The sequence below is a fragment of the Punctularia strigosozonata genome, assembly GCF_000264995.1.
Source record: "Punctularia strigosozonata HHB-11173 SS5 unplaced genomic scaffold PUNSTscaffold_3, whole genome shotgun sequence".
Classification (NCBI taxonomy): domain Eukaryota; kingdom Fungi; phylum Basidiomycota; class Agaricomycetes; order Corticiales; family Punctulariaceae; genus Punctularia; species Punctularia strigosozonata.
In genome coordinates this window covers 2048001-2066328 of record NW_006767435.1, presented here as the reverse complement: position 1 = coordinate 2066328, position 18328 = coordinate 2048001, and the positions used below count along the sequence as shown (strand labels likewise).

General features: G+C 55.9%; 8 protein-coding genes across 8 annotated transcripts; 4 read left to right on the top strand and 4 right to left on the bottom strand.

Annotated features, from left to right (window-relative positions):
* Positions 1 to 439: 439 nt before the first annotated feature.
* PUNSTDRAFT_119066 (bola-like protein) lies at positions 440 to 1453 on the bottom strand. The gene is made up of 4 exons (XM_007381304.1): positions 1323 to 1453; positions 1147 to 1252; positions 951 to 991; positions 440 to 835 (listed from the first exon to the last, which is right to left on the bottom strand). Exons 1-4 carry the CDS (start codon positions 1380 to 1382, stop codon positions 716 to 718), a joined length of 327 nt encoding a protein of 108 aa, XP_007381366.1. The 5' UTR covers positions 1383 to 1453; the 3' UTR covers positions 440 to 715.
* Positions 1454 to 1780: 327 nt separating this feature from the next.
* PUNSTDRAFT_119065 (uncharacterized protein) lies at positions 1781 to 2934 on the top strand. The gene is made up of 3 exons (XM_007381303.1): positions 1781 to 2085; positions 2140 to 2250; positions 2324 to 2934. Exons 1-3 carry the CDS (start codon positions 1830 to 1832, stop codon positions 2686 to 2688), a joined length of 732 nt encoding a protein of 243 aa, XP_007381365.1. The 5' UTR covers positions 1781 to 1829; the 3' UTR covers positions 2689 to 2934.
* Positions 2935 to 2996: 62 nt separating this feature from the next.
* Positions 2997 to 4640, top strand: PUNSTDRAFT_131989 (uncharacterized protein; the record flags this gene model as incomplete). Its single annotated transcript, XM_007381302.1, has 4 exons — positions 2997 to 3136; positions 3214 to 3761; positions 3812 to 3966; positions 4023 to 4640. 4 exons carry the CDS (start codon positions 2997 to 2999, stop codon positions 4638 to 4640), a joined length of 1461 nt encoding a protein of 486 aa, XP_007381364.1.
* Positions 4641 to 4720: 80 nt separating this feature from the next.
* PUNSTDRAFT_62720 (uncharacterized protein) lies at positions 4721 to 5130 on the bottom strand (the record flags this gene model as incomplete). The annotated part of the gene is made up of 3 exons (XM_007381301.1): positions 4721 to 4835; positions 4894 to 4922; positions 4975 to 5130. Coding segments are annotated over 3 exons (300 nt in total), but the record flags the coding sequence as incomplete, so codon positions are not given.
* Positions 5131 to 5989: 859 nt separating this feature from the next.
* PUNSTDRAFT_50688 (uncharacterized protein) lies at positions 5990 to 8694 on the top strand. The gene is made up of 14 exons (XM_007381300.1): positions 5990 to 6331; positions 6389 to 6400; positions 6450 to 6503; positions 6586 to 6898; positions 6954 to 6971; positions 7019 to 7123; positions 7175 to 7264; positions 7315 to 7321; positions 7374 to 7515; positions 7574 to 7957; positions 8031 to 8166; positions 8233 to 8266; positions 8324 to 8380; positions 8432 to 8694. The coding sequence occupies exons 1-14, from the start codon at positions 6063 to 6065 to the stop codon at positions 8461 to 8463; spliced, it is 1653 nt and encodes a 550-aa protein (XP_007381362.1). The 5' UTR covers positions 5990 to 6062; the 3' UTR covers positions 8464 to 8694.
* Positions 8695 to 9427: 733 nt separating this feature from the next.
* PUNSTDRAFT_154790 (uncharacterized protein) lies at positions 9428 to 10864 on the top strand (the record flags this gene model as incomplete). Its single annotated transcript, XM_007381572.1, has 9 exons — positions 9428 to 9574; positions 9655 to 9727; positions 9793 to 9881; positions 9944 to 9953; positions 10003 to 10024; positions 10075 to 10199; positions 10251 to 10320; positions 10389 to 10436; positions 10492 to 10864. 9 exons carry the CDS (start codon positions 9428 to 9430, stop codon positions 10862 to 10864), a joined length of 957 nt encoding a protein of 318 aa, XP_007381634.1.
* Positions 10865 to 11558: 694 nt separating this feature from the next.
* On the bottom strand, positions 11559 to 13071 carry PUNSTDRAFT_142071 (homeobox-domain-containing protein; the record flags this gene model as incomplete). The annotated part of the gene is made up of 5 exons (XM_007381299.1): positions 11559 to 11924; positions 11990 to 12193; positions 12272 to 12665; positions 12723 to 12818; positions 12888 to 13071. 5 exons carry the CDS (start codon positions 13069 to 13071, stop codon positions 11621 to 11623), a joined length of 1182 nt encoding a protein of 393 aa, XP_007381361.1. The 3' UTR covers positions 11559 to 11620.
* A 989-nt stretch (positions 13072 to 14060) lies between these two features.
* Positions 14061 to 17951, bottom strand: PUNSTDRAFT_50683 (kinase-like protein). The gene is made up of 17 exons (XM_007381298.1): positions 17468 to 17951; positions 17309 to 17391; positions 16638 to 17252; positions 16519 to 16583; positions 16299 to 16454; positions 16057 to 16149; positions 15914 to 15976; positions 15751 to 15803; positions 15657 to 15688; positions 15413 to 15591; positions 15341 to 15354; positions 15261 to 15280; positions 15124 to 15211; positions 15039 to 15063; positions 14707 to 14952; positions 14532 to 14651; positions 14061 to 14463 (listed from the first exon to the last, which is right to left on the bottom strand). The coding sequence occupies exons 1-17, from the start codon at positions 17935 to 17937 to the stop codon at positions 14194 to 14196; spliced, it is 2592 nt and encodes an 863-aa protein (XP_007381360.1). The 5' UTR covers positions 17938 to 17951; the 3' UTR covers positions 14061 to 14193.
* Positions 17952 to 18328: the final 377 nt, after the last annotated feature.

Here is an 18328-nt window from a genome sequence, read left to right as displayed (position 1 = left end):
CTTCGGCTGTTCAAACATGTACATGCACCTATCTCGAGCACTTCACTGTGCTTAGACATTTCATTCCTGCGCTCTCAGAGGTTAAGTACGTGGAGGGCTGCGTGGTCTAATCATGTTGACGCGGTCTGTCGTATCCTTGGAGAACGGCAGCGTTTGCGCGGGTGATGCTCTTGGTCATGTTGGTGGACGAAGTCCGCCGGCAGTAGTGCCGGAGGTCTTGGCTTGACGACAGGGGAACCCAACAAATCAACTGGAAACATATGCGTAGTATACCAAGAGCCTCGGCTCAAAGGATTCAGGATTGACAGGACGCGGCGATCACGAAAAACTTGCCCTCACAGACCGTCAGAAGTGGGATAATCACATCGTACACGGGCAGACCGCACCAGTACGCAGACGCAGTTCGCTCATCGCTGGGACAACGTGCAGAGTGAGTCCGGTCGTTATGACATGGATGACGGCGGCGCCCAAAATGTATAAAGTGCATAGTCGAGCCGATGAACGGCTTACGAGATTACGCGAATAACTTGCAATGTTCGGCCCTGAGGAGCCTCCACGCGTCGGTACCCGCATGAAGTCAAAAGTGGCATTTTTAACTTTCTGTCAGCAGAAGCGAAAGAGATCATCGCGGGCCATGGCCACCAGATTCAGCCGTCGGGTGGTAGACAGCTGTCTCGCACACCATCACGGAGTTCGTCACCGAGCGTCGCGGACTCTATGCCTTGTTGGCTTCGTCCGCGGTCTTTGTCTGGAGCGAGAGCGCGTGAACGCCCCCATCCCGATTCAGCTCCTCGGCAAGTGCGGCATATACGAGTCGGTGCCTCTGCATCGTCGTCTGGATGGGAAGCAAAGTCGTAAGCCATCCTGCTATCGATGCTGTCTGAGGTCCCCGTGCTGCGCGTTTGATGATGGCGCGGCAGGAGTTGGGTAAAGCTGGAGTGTGTACGTGCCTTGCCCTTGAAAGCATCCGACACCATCTGGATGGAGAAATCTGCGCGCGCAAAGAAATTTAGAGCAGGGTTCAGCATTTCCATTTCATGCGGCCGAGGCGAGACGAGGCAATGTAACCCAAAATGATGAAACGCATCATGAAATATCCTCTGCGGGATGGAGAGTCTGGAAATCAAGGAGCAGAATAGCACTCACGCGTCTCACCACTGCCCCCGCCTTGTTCTTTCATAGCGCGGTGGTGCCGATGTTGCCAGGAGTCATTCGTGATCGTGAGCTCCGTGGGGTTCAGGAGTTCTGTAAGCTACGTTCATATGAAGGCGACCGCGTGTGCGTGGATACTTGTGTCCTCGGCGAATGCAAAGAGGTCTTACTTTCTGCCGAATGCTGGTTTCGATCGGACCTGGTGCTTGCGCTGTTCCGTCAGTAGACATGGCGAAGAATCGGGTGCTCGGGCTGGCGTTGAATCTCCTGAAGCCCGCGACTGGACGTAGGCGGAGGAGGCGCATTGTCAAGAACAATATCCGACCCCTGATGTTCACGTGGAATACTCCGACGACCCCCGTCGGCCCGTGCGCCACTGAATCCGTGGAGTACCTCTAACGCTCACCGTTGAGCAAGAGAGTATACAGTAGCAGGAGCGCTTTTGGTAGTCCACAACCATCAGGCCTCGGTACTTTAGGACAAGAAATCCCGCAATACGTACTCGCTCCTTCAAATTTACCCTCATGCTCCTTCATGCCGTTCTCATCACGTGAATTGAGTAAAGGTAGGGTTAGGGCCGTCTTTGTCCGACTCATTGTCCTCCTAAGTTGCTCCCAATCCCAACCATCCCGGTTATTCTCGCTTGCTAGACGTTGTCTCAAACAAATACACCAAAGATGCCCTCCACCCTCCCCGCCTCGAATCCTTACACTGTTCATATGGCCGATAGTGGCAACAGTGGCATCATCATCAACAGAACGGATGCTTCTGCCGATCGGTGGCCCAAGCAGGTTAAAGAACCTGCTCCCTCAGGTCTCCCAAGTACTGCATCTACCAATCACTTCGAAGTTGCGGTTGGGACCCCTCAAGAGAGCCATTGGAAGAGAGCGATCGGCAAGTTCTTGGCAAAGCAAGTGCTGATACCCGCTGGGTGTAAGTTTGCTCCATATCCATTGTTTCCGAGATGACGATCTGACACTTGCCTAGACGCGGTGAAGGCAGACAGATGTGTGCTGATCAGCTTCCCGGAGGGGTATAAGCTATTCACGCACAAGAAGGGGGATAATTATGACTGGCGCACGGACTGTTACCTATGTGGTGAGTCAAGTCCATTCGCTGGTTGCCCTTGGTCAAGAAACCTATGGACTCACTCCCTGGCCACTTTTTCCAGGCTCTCTCACTGTGAACCGATTTCGATCTCCGGCCGAGTTCTTCTTCCATGCAAAATGGCTTGCGGAAGGCAAGCCCACGACATCCAGTGGCCGAACTACCTGCCAGTGCACATATTGCGATAATACGCGCACGCAGGGCGAGATATCTGCTACATATTCCAATTATAAAAAGGCACAGAAGCGGGTATCGAGCACGGAGGGCACGGACGATGAACAGGAGAATCCAGCATCTAAGAGGAAGCGAGGCACTACAGCTGAGACGAAGAAGAAGCACAAGGCGGCGCCCGCGAAGCCAATAATGGCGAAGGACTATCGTGACATGAACCGACCTGACTCGCCGCCGCCTGCTGCACCTCCAGTGTAGTGAGAAGAGCCGAGTGCAATGACTCATTGGCCCGCTTGTCCTCTCCGCACTTCAGGAGGTCATACCATAATCATAACATCACATCACCTTCCATGTCCAAACTCCTAGGTTTTCAAGCACGGATAATACTTATCGTCATATACGCCCCATCACGCCGTCCTCCCTCTATCGCACACCTCCAACATGTTTTCGATTCTTCGGTACTATAGCTTCAGTTACTGTAGACCTTAAGTACTTGAATAATCTAATTGCTCATGGGATTGTCTCAGAACTTAGCAATTCGCGTCGACACGTGCTATCTTCTTACCATGACTGCCGTCGCGACCACTGAACGCGAATTGAGCAAGAACCTTCAAGCGCTTGTGGACACCTGTTTCGAAGAGGGTCAATACGAAGCCGGCATCGATCTCCTGCTTAATATATGCACGCCAAAAGCGCGTCCATTCGCGTGCGTAACTACTACCAACCTACTTCGACGCGTAAAGATCAGAACCAGACGCGTTAAACGCGTGGTATCTTTTGCAGGCCGCATGTGCGACAAGTCCTGTATATGGCACTCTACCCGCCTCCTCCTGAAAATGACCCAGCTGCAATCACAGCCGGGAACATCTCACCCTCCAAGATCAACCTGAAGCGGAAACGGTCGGCCTTGCTGCCTACCCCGGAAGCCACAGCTGCCGCGAACAGATGCATGTTTCATATGGCTCTAGCTTGCTCTCCTGCGTCTATCATGCGAGCAATCCCTTCGTACCCGCCTCCCGGAGTCGGGAACTTTGTTATGAAAGACGAGGACGAGGACGAGTCTTACATCGCGCGTGTAACACATCGGTGTTTCACCCACATTCGCACTTGTTGGGACGTTCTACGTGAAGGATTTGTGAGACGGAAGCGACTCGATGTGCCTGGCGACAACCGAAGAGGCAGACGCATCGCGGACGATGTAGACGCCGAGGAGGAAGAGCTTGAAGAGGGCGTCGAGGAAAGCGCCGTGGGCCGCCATGCGTGGCTCGTTCTTGAATGGCTCATCATGATATTCAAGAATGATCAAGATGCTCATGTCAGGAATGGGACTCGTTCGTTCTCCCAATCTCTTACATGAAGTGTTCTTCTTATGATATGTCAGAACGACATTCCCCTTTGCTGCTAGCGCAGATACCTCCGTCGAAGACGGGACAGGGTCCCAGATGGGACGCCAAGGAGCCACTGGACGTCGTCTTCTGCTGTATGGATCAAGCGGATATACACAAGCGATCCCTCGGCGGGGATCTGATGTCACTCGTATGCAACTTTTTAACTTGAAATGTTTTGGATCTTTCTGATTGAATCTTTCGCAGCTCGTGAATCTGACATCTTCGCCTGACTTTGACACGTCGATATTCGCGGATCAAGTTGTTAATCGGACTGCTGCCAGCGTTGACACCCTGTCAAACTTGTTCCTCGCATCCACACCCTCTCCCGCATTGAACACATTCAAGACTGTTGTCTACGTCAAATGTCTCGGAATACCTGCGCCATCCGCGACTGGTTCCTCCAGGCCCAAAGCACGGGGTCGTCTCCCCCCCCGGGCGCGACGGATAGGTGCGGCAGATCCAGAACTGTCCGGCCCGAATCCCATCGTGACTCCCAGGGACAAGCCTCCTAATCCCGACGAGGTCGTGAACGTGCTTGGCGCACCATCTGCTGCCCCGGATGCGGGACGACTCAAGTGTGAGCTGTTGCTATCATGCGTGCCACACCAAGGCCAGGAATGGCATGCATTCAAGACCGGCGGCCGTATTGCGGAAGTCATGCAGGAGGTCTTCGAACAAGAGGGCATCGATCAGCACGTCAAGGACGTGGTCAGCATTGCCTTTGGTGATGCAAATTTGAACCCTTCGTGCTTCGTTGGCCGCGATGGCGTTTCATCGTCAACGTTGAGCAGCTCAACCTCCGACTTGCTCGGGGTATCCTGAACATATGGGTGATTTAGATATGTTACAATCCGTCTAATGTACATTAAATGTTTTCCCTCCCATACGGTCGACGTCGTTGTCTATGACATCTGTCCGGTTTGGACGAGAAATCTTCCCGCTACGCCAACAGGACCCATTGTAGACGCCAACGCTTCTTGGTAAAGATTTAAGGGTATGTATCCGATGTAATGCTCGCTATTCAGAGGCAGCCGTCAGACTGTCATGCAGTATCCGACAAAACAAGTCACCCCACCTGCCAAAGCCACCGACATAGTATATTGCCTAAACGCCTCATCAGCAGCTTGTTCTGAAAAAGATCCGACTGAATACCCACCTGCGGATCAAATCGCGCCCAATAGGATAGATGAGGTGCTCGCGGCGAGTCGGGAAGCCAGCCCCGCGCATCCGGGTGACGTCGGAGATAACATGCTTGCAAGGCTTCGACGTCGTCGATTTGATCGTCGCTATCGAATACGGTGACATTGCCTATGAGGGAGACCCGTGCGCGGCTAGCTTTAGGTAAGGGTTCGGACCATATTGATATCGATGCGCTGTGTGAAGGAGAATGGATGATGTTCTGACTGTGCCGGGAGATGGGGAGGAAAAGGAGGGCAAGAGAGCCATTGGTGAAGCAACTGAAAGGGGTTAGAGGTTCGGCACTTTGATCGGTGATCAGTTGTAGACGGACCTAGCATAATACTCCTGAAGTGGAAACGCTTGACCTTCAACGCGCCGGTGAGTTGCACATGGACACAAGATCATGCAGAAGATCCCGCACCCGCAAGATCGTGACCATCTGGGAACAAGGTCGCCATAGTTCCGATAGATGTCGGAGAATAGTCAACCAATTTGCGTGCCAGTATTGCTACATCGAGTATGTAGATAGAGCAATCAGAACGTTTGACGTCGAGATGCTCGACGGTTGATTTGTGGGAGACCGACCTGCATCTTCCACCGTCTCTTCAGCGACGGCCAATAGCACAAGACTCTGCAGGACCAGCAATCCCATGGCGGCCCAGTACAGAAGAGCATCGCGAGATCCGTAGGAGTGTCCCATGCTTCTGTAGCGTCGACCAACGTAGCCGCAGATTCAGGCAATCAGGCAGGGCTGATGACAAGGTAGGCGCCTTACAGTCACTACACGGTCCGATGGCCTCCAGAGGAGAGCCATTGAAATGATCACATGCTGGTCACAGCTCCATCCTGGTCCTGCGCTTTGCAAAGAGACACTGACGTCGTCTTGCGGCTTCGTCTTCAAACCACTACCACTTGCCTCCGTTGCTATCTTCCGTATCCTTCGAAATATAACCTGACACTCTTTCAACCCGTAATCTCAGCATCCGCCCGACGCAGCGCCGCGCAGCATCTGCGGTGCACTCCGAAGCACCGCTTCGTTGTCGGAGCATCGATTATATATAACACATGTCGGCATCTTACCAACCGCTTCCAACAGACGACCGCACCAACCGTAGCAGAACCTCACTGTCACCGCGGAAACGTCCCAAGGCGTCGTTTCTAGTCTTCTTGGCCGTCTCCTTATTTCTGGTCGGGGTTCCTACGTACAACGCATTCCACCGCCTCGCCGCCGATCGTGATCAGGCTTTGATAGGCAAAATTCCAGAAATCCAGAACACCACCGTCGCAGTGAATCAGACAGAAATGTCGCAGCAAGGGAAATACAGCGTCGGATAGTACGTGACAATGTTATCTCGGGCCCGACTCGCAGCAGCTAACCGCCGTCCCGTTAGCTTTGTTAATTGGTTCGTGAAACGCTGCGATTCAGCGATCTTTCCTCACTCTTGCCCATAGGGGTATTTACGGTCGTAAATTTCCGCCCTCGTTGATCCCCGCGGAGGATCTCACGTACGTCTGATCACTATGTACACCCGCATTTTTGTCTCAATCATGCGAACCTCATAAATATATTTCCTGTCGACCATTTCAGTCACATCCTTTACGCGTTTGCCAACGTCAAGTCCGAGACCGGGGAGGTGTTCTTGTCTGATCTGTGGGCAGATCAGGACATACATTACCCGGGAGACTCGTGGGATGACACGAGCAACAACCTGTACGGCAACTTCAACGCTATCTACAAGCTCAAGCAGCAGCACAGGCATTTGAAAGTGATTCTATCAATCGGTGGATGGACGTATTCGCCATCATTCCACCCTGTCGTAGTGGACGCGTCGCGAAGGGCCCGATTCGTCGAAAGTGCCGTGCAGTTGCTAGAAGATTATGCGTTAGACGGTCTAGACGTCGTACGCAGGTGTCTATAAGATTCACGCAGATAAACATTGACATAGGCACACTTAGGACTACGAATATCCTCAAGTGAGGAAGGTTTCACAACAGCTCGTCCTAGCGCTCATTGCATGTAGAATGACGAACAAGCGAGAGGATACGTGGCCCTTCTACACGAGCTCCGACATGCACTTGACCAACATGCGCGAAACAAGGGCATCGATTACCGCTTCCTATTGACCGTGAGCACAAAGCTGGACCTGTTTAGAGCTGCCTACTCATCGCATGGACAGATCGCAGCGCCTTGCGGCCCAGATAATTACAAAAAGCTCCATGCGGCTGAAATGGATAGGGCACTTGACTTCTGGAACATGATGAGCTATGTACGTGTGCTTGACACGCCCGGGGTTGTAGTTGTTGATACTTTAATCAGGATTTCTGTTCGTGTTCGAGCACTTGTTGTGCATTGGAGCTAACGCCCTCGGATCTCAGCCGGTTCCTGGGACCAGATCGCGAATCATCAGGCCAACGTGTTTGGCGGGTTGATCAGTGCCGCTGAGGCGATCAACTGGTACATCGCACAAGGTGTGCCACGGCATAAGATCATCATGGGCATTCCGCTGTACGGTCGAAGGTGACGACCAGTCCAGCCCTGTGAGTGACGAATGAGCATTAAGTAATCGTTCTCCTAGCTTCATGAACACCCGCGGGCCTGGTCACCCTTTCTCAGGTGTCGGAGCGGGCAGCTGGGAACAGGGTGTCTATGATTACCGCGCTTTGCCTCTCCCCAATTCTCAAGTATTCCATGACGAGCGAGCCTTGGCAAGCTGGAGCTTCGATCCCGCGAAGGGTGAAATGGTGAGCTTTGATACTGCGCAGGTTGGTTGGTGGAAGGGTGAGTACATCGCGCGGGAAGGGCTGGGAGGCAGCATGTTTTGGGAGCTCTCGGGTGATAAGGGAAGCCCGCGGGAAGGGATGGAGAAAGGAGAAGGAAAAGACGAGGTGCCCGGCGACAGCCTGGTGAGAACGGTCAAACAAGCGATGGGTGGGCTGGACCATAGTCCCAACTGGTTACGGTATGGCCAACGGCTTGAACCCGCTGTTTCTTCATCACTAGCGGTGAGAGCTGAGACGTGACCCTTCGCTTAGGTATGAGCGCAGCAAATTCAAGAACATCGCAAACGGGGGTACAGGGGGAGGAGCCAATCCGACGCCTCCGATCACTACTGCAACGGACCGTGACGGTAGTCAGCCTCGACCGAGTATTGCACCCTGGAGTCCCAGCGTTCGTCTTCCTTCGAATTTCATCCTCTCGGAGCCTTTTGACTTACGACCGCGATGCGTGACACAGGCTGTTTACACCGGGGGAATGACCTGCACACATGGTAAGCAATTGTGAACGGTGCTCCGACGAGCGGCTCCATAACTTACTCGTCTGTCAGCCGGCTACGTCTGGACCGCTAAATGGTGGACACAAGGCGAAACCCCTGGCCCTAATGGTAGGGCGTCCCCTTGAGGGCTCTTCGGAAGGCGCTGATCGCTCCCTGCAGTGGATGTCTGGGCCCAGGGTGCCGCTGTGTAACTTGCAGCGTACGTATGAGTCTGGAAGCGCGAAGACTATATCTGGACCTCTGTACCCATACCCACGGGTGCCGATGATGGTCGGACATATGCGACGGATTCTTGGAAACGCCGTAGTCAACTAATTCGTTACCTCCGAGACGGGTTTATGCGCTTTCTTCATGCGCGCACTTGTAAAGTGATTGCTATTCGAGCAGGCCATTGGGTCATTCATCCAGAAAGTTCATTGACACGATCCTTCATTGGCCTCGGTCCGTTATGCAGAGGGATCGGGCCGTACCTGTAAATTTCCAAGAGAGATCCTTCGAGACGAAGTACTTCGAGTCGGTTTACCGCCTTTCACCGCTACAGGCACTGCTCGATGTCACGCCCCTTCTCTTTACACATGCACATGAGAAGGCGGGGTTAGGGCAACTCGGGCTCTTGTCGGGGTGGGGGCTCCGAAAGGAGCGACTGAACTTGCTTCGGCGCTCCGCTGGAATGAACGTTTAGGCGCACCAACGTGCAGTATCTTCCGTGTCATTCTTAGCCGTTTGCACGCAGGCCGTGCCTCGGGGCAGACTCGTGGCCTCGCATGGCAATAAGGCGTGGCATGCGCGTGCTGATGACGACCAAATCACCGGGTAATAAGATTTGGTCGGATATTCGTAGCACTCCGGGAGTTTGTGCGAGCCTCCGTTTGATCCTAGCGTTTTATGTCCACAATGGAGCGAATATTGTGCCTCTGTACAGAGACGCCTTGGCGCTTATTCTGGCTTTGTTCTGGTCATGTGGCTGTGACCTCATTGTTTCCAGGCGCCTATTCTGCCGCAAAACACGAGGGCGAAGAATGGATTCATATGGGGCTGCGCCACTGTGTGCTAAGGCCACGGTTTGCTCCTCGCCGGCATATACAGGGCAGGGTGTCTTGCGGCTCATAACGGGCGCTCTTTCCCTTGACCTTTCCCAGTGCACAAGAATCAGCCATGGTCGTCGTCAATTATGTCCTCGCTTCCGCGCTCGCTGTAACCACCTTTCACGGATTCATCCTGGGTGTCGCGGGACATGGGTACGTTCAGAACGTGAATACGAACGGACAGGACTATACGGGCTGGCTTCCCTTCTCGGATCCTGTGAGTGAAAAGTCACCCTTCTGGGCATCCTCGTGTATACTGAGGGTCTCGCTGCCTGTGATCCTTTCCGTGAAACGCAGTATGCGGATCCAGTTCCCGCTCGTGTTATTCGCAAGATTCCGAGCGATGGACCAAGTGAGTGCTTTGAAGCTCGTTGTCACGACCGATTTTCTTTGTCAGCTCACGTCCGTGGTCAGTCACCGATATTAGCAGTCAAGACCTCGCCTGCAATACAGGTGGCGAGACAGGTGCTTCGGTATCGGCCAGTGTCCCGGCAGGATCCAGCGTCACCTTTGACTGGACAAACGTACGTTCCCGGCGGATGGTCGCGTTTATCGAGCCCTGACGTCGGACGCTTGTTCTTGACAGTGGCCTGCTGGTAAGCTAATCATTTGCTCTACACCTATATCCTAACCGAACAAAATCAGATCATCTCGGCCCGGTTTCCAGGTTGGTTCATTGTATCTGTTGTACTTCGCGTGTTTGACGCCTGTGTCCAGCTACATGGCCTCCTGCAATGGTGACTGCGCAAACTTCAACGTGAAGGGAGCGCAATGGTTCAAGATCGACGCATCGGGATACGATCAGAGCACTAGCACATGGGCAAGCGCGGAGCTTATTGCCAGTGAGTCGTCCGTAACCATTCCTTTTTGGACCGGTGCCCATCGTGTTCCAGACAACAACAGCTGGACGTCAACGGTCCCGAAGCAGTTGGCAAGTGGTCACTACTTGATCCGGCACGAAATGTAAGAGTTGACATCTACACTCCGCCTTCGTGGCGTATGCTCCTTGTTCTCACCTTAATCTTATGCAGCGTGGCGCTCCACTCCACTGGACAACCGCAATACTACCCGAGCTGTCTGTAAGTACTGATCTACCTTCCACTCCGCGCAGCATTGTAATCAAGCTGTTTTCAGGCAGGTGAATGTCACCGGCGGGGGAAGCAGCACGCCGTCCGGGGATGATCTCGTATCGATCCCCGGACTGTACGACAATGTTGCCTGGCCCGACATTTGGACTGACTTCGGGAGCTTTACCATTCCCGGACCTGCAATTGTCTTCACAGACAGCACCGGGAGTACGCCCTCCGGCGTCGCCTCCGCATCTGCGTCCGGATCGCAGACCGCTGCTCCCTCCAAGACCGCAGCGGCTTCCACCACTCCGGAGAAATCCGCTACTCCAACTCGCGCCGCTACTTCCTCTCCACTTGTATCGACGGGTCGATGCAAGGCCAAGAAGTCACGTGCTTCCGCCTTCAAGCGCCATGCATCGATCCGGCGGTCTCATTGACAGGATGGGGCGACCAGAAGGACACCTTCATTTCCCAACTCTCGGATCTTGATTCACCCCTCTCTCTCCTTGATTATATGTTGAACGCTCGGGTGGTTGCGACGGCTAGGTTCCGGAATGCACGCGAGCACACACTCTCTATCTGCGATTAGCTGGCGGTAGTGTGCATGACAGTCCCTCTTTGTAGCTATTAGCACGTTTTTATGAGATGCCCTACGACGATTAGTACTCCCGCGTGCGCGGCGTTCTCGCAGCTCCGATTGCCTCGGGGGGTTCCATGGAAGCATTGGGCAGGAGCATTGCTATCGGCGGCAGACCGGATCACCTCGCGAGGAAGCCGCGAAAAGGAAGGTGTGGTGGTTCAAGGAACAGCCGGGCCGGTGGTGTCGATGGGAAGACTCCCGAAGACGGCGTGAATAATCATCGATTAGGGAATTGGCGCTACTCTAATGTATGTGAACTAGAGAATGTGCGAGATCCTATATGTACGTGATATGAAAACGTCTCTCTATACATATGCAGTGCGAATACAAGGCCGCCAGGGCCATAATGCGATTCGTGTGGAATAGTCCGTGGCCTCAGTTACATAAACATGGTGCATGCAAAAAAAAACCCAGTGGATGTGACGCGTGTGCGGCATATATAACCGTTCATGAACAATTTAATGGGCTTGTAAGGTATGCGGGGACGAGATGGAACGAGTGTGGGTTGCTGCGTACGAGGCCGAGGCGTTGCGATGATCGGGGTGATGCTGATTCAGCGGCGATGAGATGTTTGGGTGGGCGGCGAGCGCGAGATGCGGCTGGGGGTGCGCAGAGGCACCTCCGGCTGAGGGGACCGCAGGCGCGTGGTGTACGGAGGGCTCGGCACGGTCGGCGGCCTCACCATCGGCGGGGTCCCGTATGATCGCGGGATGGAGGAAAGTCCCGGAACGGAAGGGACGACTTCGGCCTGGAACGACGAAGGCCCATGGGACGGGTGATGCACGGAGAGGGTGGTTGCCGCAACGGAAGTAGAGCTGCGGCCGCCCTGGCGCATGGATTGCCTTTTGTTTTGGAACCTGTTCGATGACACGCGGTCGGTCAGCATCGAGGGCTGATCACGACAGGGCGAAGAGAGGCTGACCAGATCTGCACGCTACGAGCAGACATGTCCAGACGCCTCGCCAGGTCTTGGCGCTCCTCGGTGGACGGGAACGGCGTGCGTGCGTAGGTCTCGTTGAGAACCTTGAGCTGGTTGGCGTCTGCACGCTTGCGCTTCTTCTTAATCACCGGCTCTTCCTCTTGGGGCACCGTAGGCATATGGCTGGACCCGGCGTGCAGCGACGCACTTGTCGAGTGACGGGCGTATGGTGAGACGGCATGAGATCGTGAGGTCCGAGGAGGACGAATTGCCGAGGTGACTGACCTGGCCGGACCCTGGTGAGATGGGTTGATATACGCGGCTTGGGAGGTACTGCGAGGATCTGGCGCGGGTGCGTACGAGTAAGACGGCGACTGGTGGGCGGGGGGCGGGTAGTAGGTGTAAGCAGATCCAGAGTAAGAGCCCGGTGGATTGTATATGCCGTAATTGCCGCCAGTTCCCATGGGGTTGTCCGAATACGTTGGATACCGGTCGTCACGCGCCCCGGTGGGGATGGGCGGGGAGACGGGCGCGCCGGGGTAGGCCCTGAGGCTATGAGGATCCGGGGTCACGCCCGATCCCGGCCGCGCGGGATATGCCGGGTAGTACGACTGCCCAGGATATCGAGCGTGTTGGTCGTAGAAGGAGGAAGCCTGCGGCACATGTGCGCCCCCGGACGCTGGAAAAGAGCCGGAATTTCAGAACACGCCGATGAGCAGAACGAGAACATATTCACGAGCAGGAACCCAATCCGATGGAGCATAGCTGTGTGAACCATACTCGTATGAGCCCTGATGATGGGCACGCTCTGAGGTGTAAGGTACTATAGGAACTGAACGGTGACAGACGAAAATGAGTCTTCGGTGCCATACGTTCATATAGGACAAAAAAAATCACGAACCTGGAGACGGTGAGGTGGTGGAAGGTGAGGTCGGAAATGCCGAACGAATAGGAGGCAATACTGGTCGCCCACCCTGTCCCGAAGTGCTAAAGTAACTCGCGTTGGCGTCGGCGGCGCTGGGAGACGCTCTCCGCGACCTTGAAGAGGGGTTGTTGTAATAAGAAAATTCTCCGGGATTAGACATGGTAGAGTATGAAGCAATAGAAGTCGGCGAAGAAATTTGAGGGAGGCCCGGCTTGTCCCCGATTAAAAGCGAGGAAACACGCGACAACGTGAAGGTGCAAGAGACCGATCCTGCGTCCGATGCCATGTGTATGGAGGCAGCTGCGTATACGTCAAAGGGATAGTCAGGGGTGCGCGACGCGATCTCGTCAGAGCAGTTTGCAGGTGCGGAAGAGCACGGATGCCATGGAGATCAGAGTACGTCGCAATAAGACGGCATGCGCCAGGGCACGCGTCGGGTAGGGCTGAGGGGTGGGTCCAATTGCGTGTGCGGTAGGCTGTGCCGGGGGGCGCAGGGTAGGGCAGGCAGGGCGCGTGTTCTGGAGGGGAGCGGACGCGCAGAGGCCACGGCGCGGTGGGATACGAGGAGGGCGAGGGGCCAGTGATTATAAGAAACGAGCGGAGAAGCAGGCGAGAGTATCATGAATGGAAGCCTCCGCCGTCTGGTGCCAGGTCCAATCGATGCACGCGCCTCGAGGCGCCGTCGGAGTCTGAGCGGACCGAGCGTTGAAACACCGATCGTGCGCGCCATGGGAAACCGCGACGACGCTGCCTTCCCCGTCCGCTCGCGACTGCAGCGAAGGCAGAGACGCTGCACGACCGCACCCCCGGCCGAACACGATCGTCGGGCACGGCCCGGAAAGGAAGCGTGACGTGCCGCCGGTCATCGTCACGCCGCTTCTCCGCCCGTGGGAACCAGAACGTACTGTCATAACGCGCTCACACGTCCCAGCCCGACGCACTCGACCGCCTGCGTACGCGAGAGTTGCCGCGCAGACACGCTGTCGGGCAGCGCCACCCGACGGCCAGCACGCCGACGACCCTGGTGTGACTCCCTTCCGCCCTATGGCAACGTTGGCGGCAATGTGCGGGGCCAGAACCCGCGCCTGCGAGCCATCGCCCATCTCCCTGCAAATACGTGCCCGACGCTGGCATTACACACAGCTCAAGGGGGTATCATCATACTCGATGCGTCGATCGTACATACTCGTACTAGGTCCGTCCTCGCAAACCGGTGCGCGCGCGACGAGCGCGCAGCGCCGTTGCATCGTGAAAGTCGTACACAGCCGGCGTTCGCCCGCCTTCACATCGACATCGCCCTGCCCTTGCCCACCTCGTGCAGCTCCCGGACGGTCCCCCGCCCACGTTCCGGCTCTTCGTGTCCGTACGTGCCAGGATCGGGGTCGAACGCCCTGTCCGCCCGGACATAGGTGATCGCCCGCGGGCTCCTGTGCGTGAAACCCGCAAACGCGAGCGCCTTGCGCACTTCGAGGATCTGCTCCCCGTGCACTTTGTCGCGAAGCAACGGATCGCGGGTGGCGTCGGCAGGAGCTCCGTTCGCGGGTGCTAACGGCTGTAAATTGGGTCGTCACGAAACCTGGAACCCACGGGCGTTCGCTTAGGTGCGTTGCAGTTACGTACCTCTGCAGGGATGTCGTCGTCAAAGTGTCGCGTGTCGGCGGGATTTCGGAGCTCTGGCTGGTACGGCGCGGGATAGCGGTGGATGTTCAACCAGTCGATTCCACGGAACCACGGATGAGCCTGCCCCGCACACGGTTCAGCCTCGAGTCTCGGACGGTCGGCTAACCGTCGTCACCTTTATGAGCTCTGCCCCGTCGGCGCTGCCCGTCGTATTGTGTGGATGGATGAACGCGCTTCTCCGGGCTGCCACGACCAGCGAGTTTGGCCGGGTCGTCGACGCCGTCGTTTGCGAGCCTAGCCTGTCTTCGGGCTCGCATAGGAGCTGCTGCATCAGGTCCACGCCTGCATGCGAAACCTTGGGCCGGGATGGGAACTTCAGCGACTGCCGCCAGTTTAGAATCTTCTGCCTCGTGACATGACGCTGTGACCGGGAGAAACATGCGTTGCCAAGGTTATAAATGGGTTAGCCAGGGGCACACTTTGCAGCGAGTCGAGGCAAGAACTGACGGAGTTGCTGACGAACGGCGGATAGCTGAAGAGAAAGCAGTTACACGTCAGTCCCAGCCACACACATGGAAGGGAACGTGCGCACCCGTATAGGCATTCGAACATGATCACTCCCAGACTCCACCAGTCACAAGAGTATGTGTAGCCATGGCCACGGATGACCTCGGGGGACACTAGAACGGTTGAGAAAACGGCTGCATGCCGGCATGGACGATCGCCTACTGTAAGAATTCGTTCCGCAGCTATATCAACCACGGCGCGTCAGCCCTAGAAAAACGGGATTCGAAGTCGAAGCAGCTCACACAGAATAAGCCAGCTGTGGTGAACAGCATCCCTCGTCAGAAAGAATGAGAACGGGGCGACGGAGCTCCCACCTTTCGCCGGTGCTTCTCCCGCCAAGTAAACAGGCCCCCCTCGCCTTCCCCGCCTCCCATGATCAAATCGACATCCTTCCTTTTCATTCGCCTAGTCCCCGCCGGATCGCGCAGATCGTTCCCATCTTCGAGATCGATTCCATGCTTGTGGAGCAGGTGTTGGCGCTGTTGTTCGTAGTCTGCGACATCGGGACTTATCGTCAGCATCTCGCGATCGGACGTTCCCAGAATGTAGAGCACTGACACGACGTGTCATGGGCCCAATGCAGGTCGGTACTGCGCGGCGATGGTCTTTGGTCAGGCGAGCAATGAACGGGTCTTAGCTGAAGAGCGCGCACGCTAGACCAAAGTCGCTAAGTTTGATATGCCCATCCGGTCCAAACAAGAAGTTCTGTGGTCAGAAGGGAACAAGGGCGGCGTCATCAGGCCTCGGTCACACAAGCCGGGACACGGCGACATCCACGGGTGAAAGGCCGCCGATGTAGCGCCGGGGGGACTCACATCCGGTTTGATGTCTCGATGAATGAAGCCGTGACGATGGCAAGCCTCTATGGCGAGCAACATCTAGCCCGGGAATACCGAGGAATGGAAAGTGGTGAACGCATGCTTCGACCGAATAAGCTAACGGAGAGAGAGAGGTGTACCTCGGCAACGTAGAACCGGGTAAAGTCTTCCTCAAACACGTCCTTCTCAATCAGGAGATTCAGAAGGTCCCCACCACCCATGTATTCAAGAACCTGTGAATAAAGGTTTGAGCACAAGGCGAGATGAGTCATCAAGCTATAGATGAAAACCCGATACCCCTGCTTTCGCTATATCTGCGACGGCGACGCGCCATCTGCAGCGGTGCGAATGCTGTCAGAAATCGAACAATCTTGAGACCCACCAAATACAAATGGTCGCGATCTTGGAAACTGTAGAACAACTTGACGATCCACTCCGCCCCGCCGGGCGAGCTGACCAACGACGCCGACCTCAGGATATCCCTTTCGGCCCTGACATGACCTTCTTGACCCTTACGTAACATGTCGGTTTTCCGAAGCTGTGGGAGATGAATTCATTTCAGAGAGATGAATGAAGGGCGTCATGATGCCGAAGCCACTCACCTGCTTCATAGCGTACAATTCTCCCGTGGTTCTTTCCCTAACCAGAGAAACGACTCCGAAAGCACCTACGTCGTGAGAGTTCGTCAACAAGGGACTACGACCAGGATCAAACAACAGACCATGACCGATGGTCTTGATAACGGCGAAGGCGCTTGGATCAACCTTCCGCCGACGCTCGCGAAGATAATCAGTCTCGTTTTGTCTCCAGCGTGCGCGCAAGTGGTCCTTCTGAGCCTCCGTCAATTGCATCTGCACCATGTCGCGTTCCATGGCCTGGCGCCTCTGTTCGCGCGATGAAGGCTGACGAAGTAGCGGGAAATAGAGATTCTCGAAGTATATCCGTACAGCAACGGCCTTCTCCAGGGTTGCCAGCGAGGGAGTGATGGTCCTCGGAGGAGGAACGGGTATCTCCGGAAGGTCCTTATCCGCGAAGGCTGTATCGTCCGACTCCTGCTCATGCTCCTGGTGTACACCTAGTCCAGCGGCCCAGCGAATGGTGGAACCACCAGGTTGGCCACCAGGCGACACGCCTACGCGAGGACTCTCACGGACCGATGTCCCGATCGTCGACGTGCTCGGCGACGGCATGCCATTCACGACGCGCAGAGGCGGCAGCTGCCCATACCCTCCAGGCGTGCTATCGGACGGCTTGAGCGCGCTCACAACCTCCTGCACCGCACGGGCTTGGTTAGTCTGCTTGATCCTGTTCTTGATGGGATTCGCCCATCGGGGATCTGCGTGACGTTAGCCTGCTATATCCACGGCGGATCGAGCGCTTCAAAGTTCCCACCTCCCAATTTGCCCATGCCATCAGGACCCCACCGCGTGAGCAAAGCCTCCAGCTGATCGGCGTCGGATGCATGCACCAAATGCCTGGGGAAGCCACGGATGTGTAAATACGTGTGCGGGGGAGAGCGCAAACGTCACGCCGACAATACGGGCGACGTACACGAATCCCATGGGGCGTGAAACCATATCCTTGCTAATCCGGCGCCCACTTTTCTTCGCGGCGGGGGACGCGGTGATCCTCGGAGATGGCGATGTAGGCGCCGCCTTGGTTGGGGATTGCGCGGGTGGACTTGTTGCCAAGTTGTCCCTTCCGATCTCTTCGTATCGAGGGCCAGCCACGACTTCAGGCGGGTCTGCTCCCCACAGAAAGCGTGAAGCGGCCCCAGGCGTCGGAATCAGGGACAAGAGATCGTAGAAGCCCTTGTGAAGGAGAGTGCCGCCTGGCAAGGTCGTTCTCGGCTCTTCAGCCTGCGGAAGTCTGGGACTGGGAAGAGGGTATGGGCCGGGGCTCGCAGGCAGACCTGTGTAGTAGTTGGTACGCGCAGGGGGGAATCGGTTTCGGTCAAGGTCGAAGTAGCCTGCAGAGGGGCCCGGGGGCGTTGGCAGAGGGCGGAATGAGGAGTACGCCATGGCCCATAGGGTGCCCGGCCGGTGTCGCTATGCTCGCCCTCGCTGGGCGCTGTCGAACGAGTGCAGTCCCGGTAAGGCATCATGCATCATAGGGCGCGAGCCACGTGACCCCCGAAGTAACACAGAAGGATGATATGTCGGATATCTGAGATATCTGAGATGAAACAGAAGGCTGCCAGACTCGCACACCAACAGCCAGGTTCAGAGACATCGCTCGTCGCGGTCTGCCTGGCTCGCGAGAAGCAGAACGATCGTGCCGCATCCCACGCGTTCGTGGTCGCTCTCCGCGATTCGCACTTAGTCGCCGCGCAACAAGACGTACGCGATGCAAGGGCCGCGTCGAAGCGCGCCTCGGAGGTAGGTACAGCAGACATGGCTATTATTGAGCTAT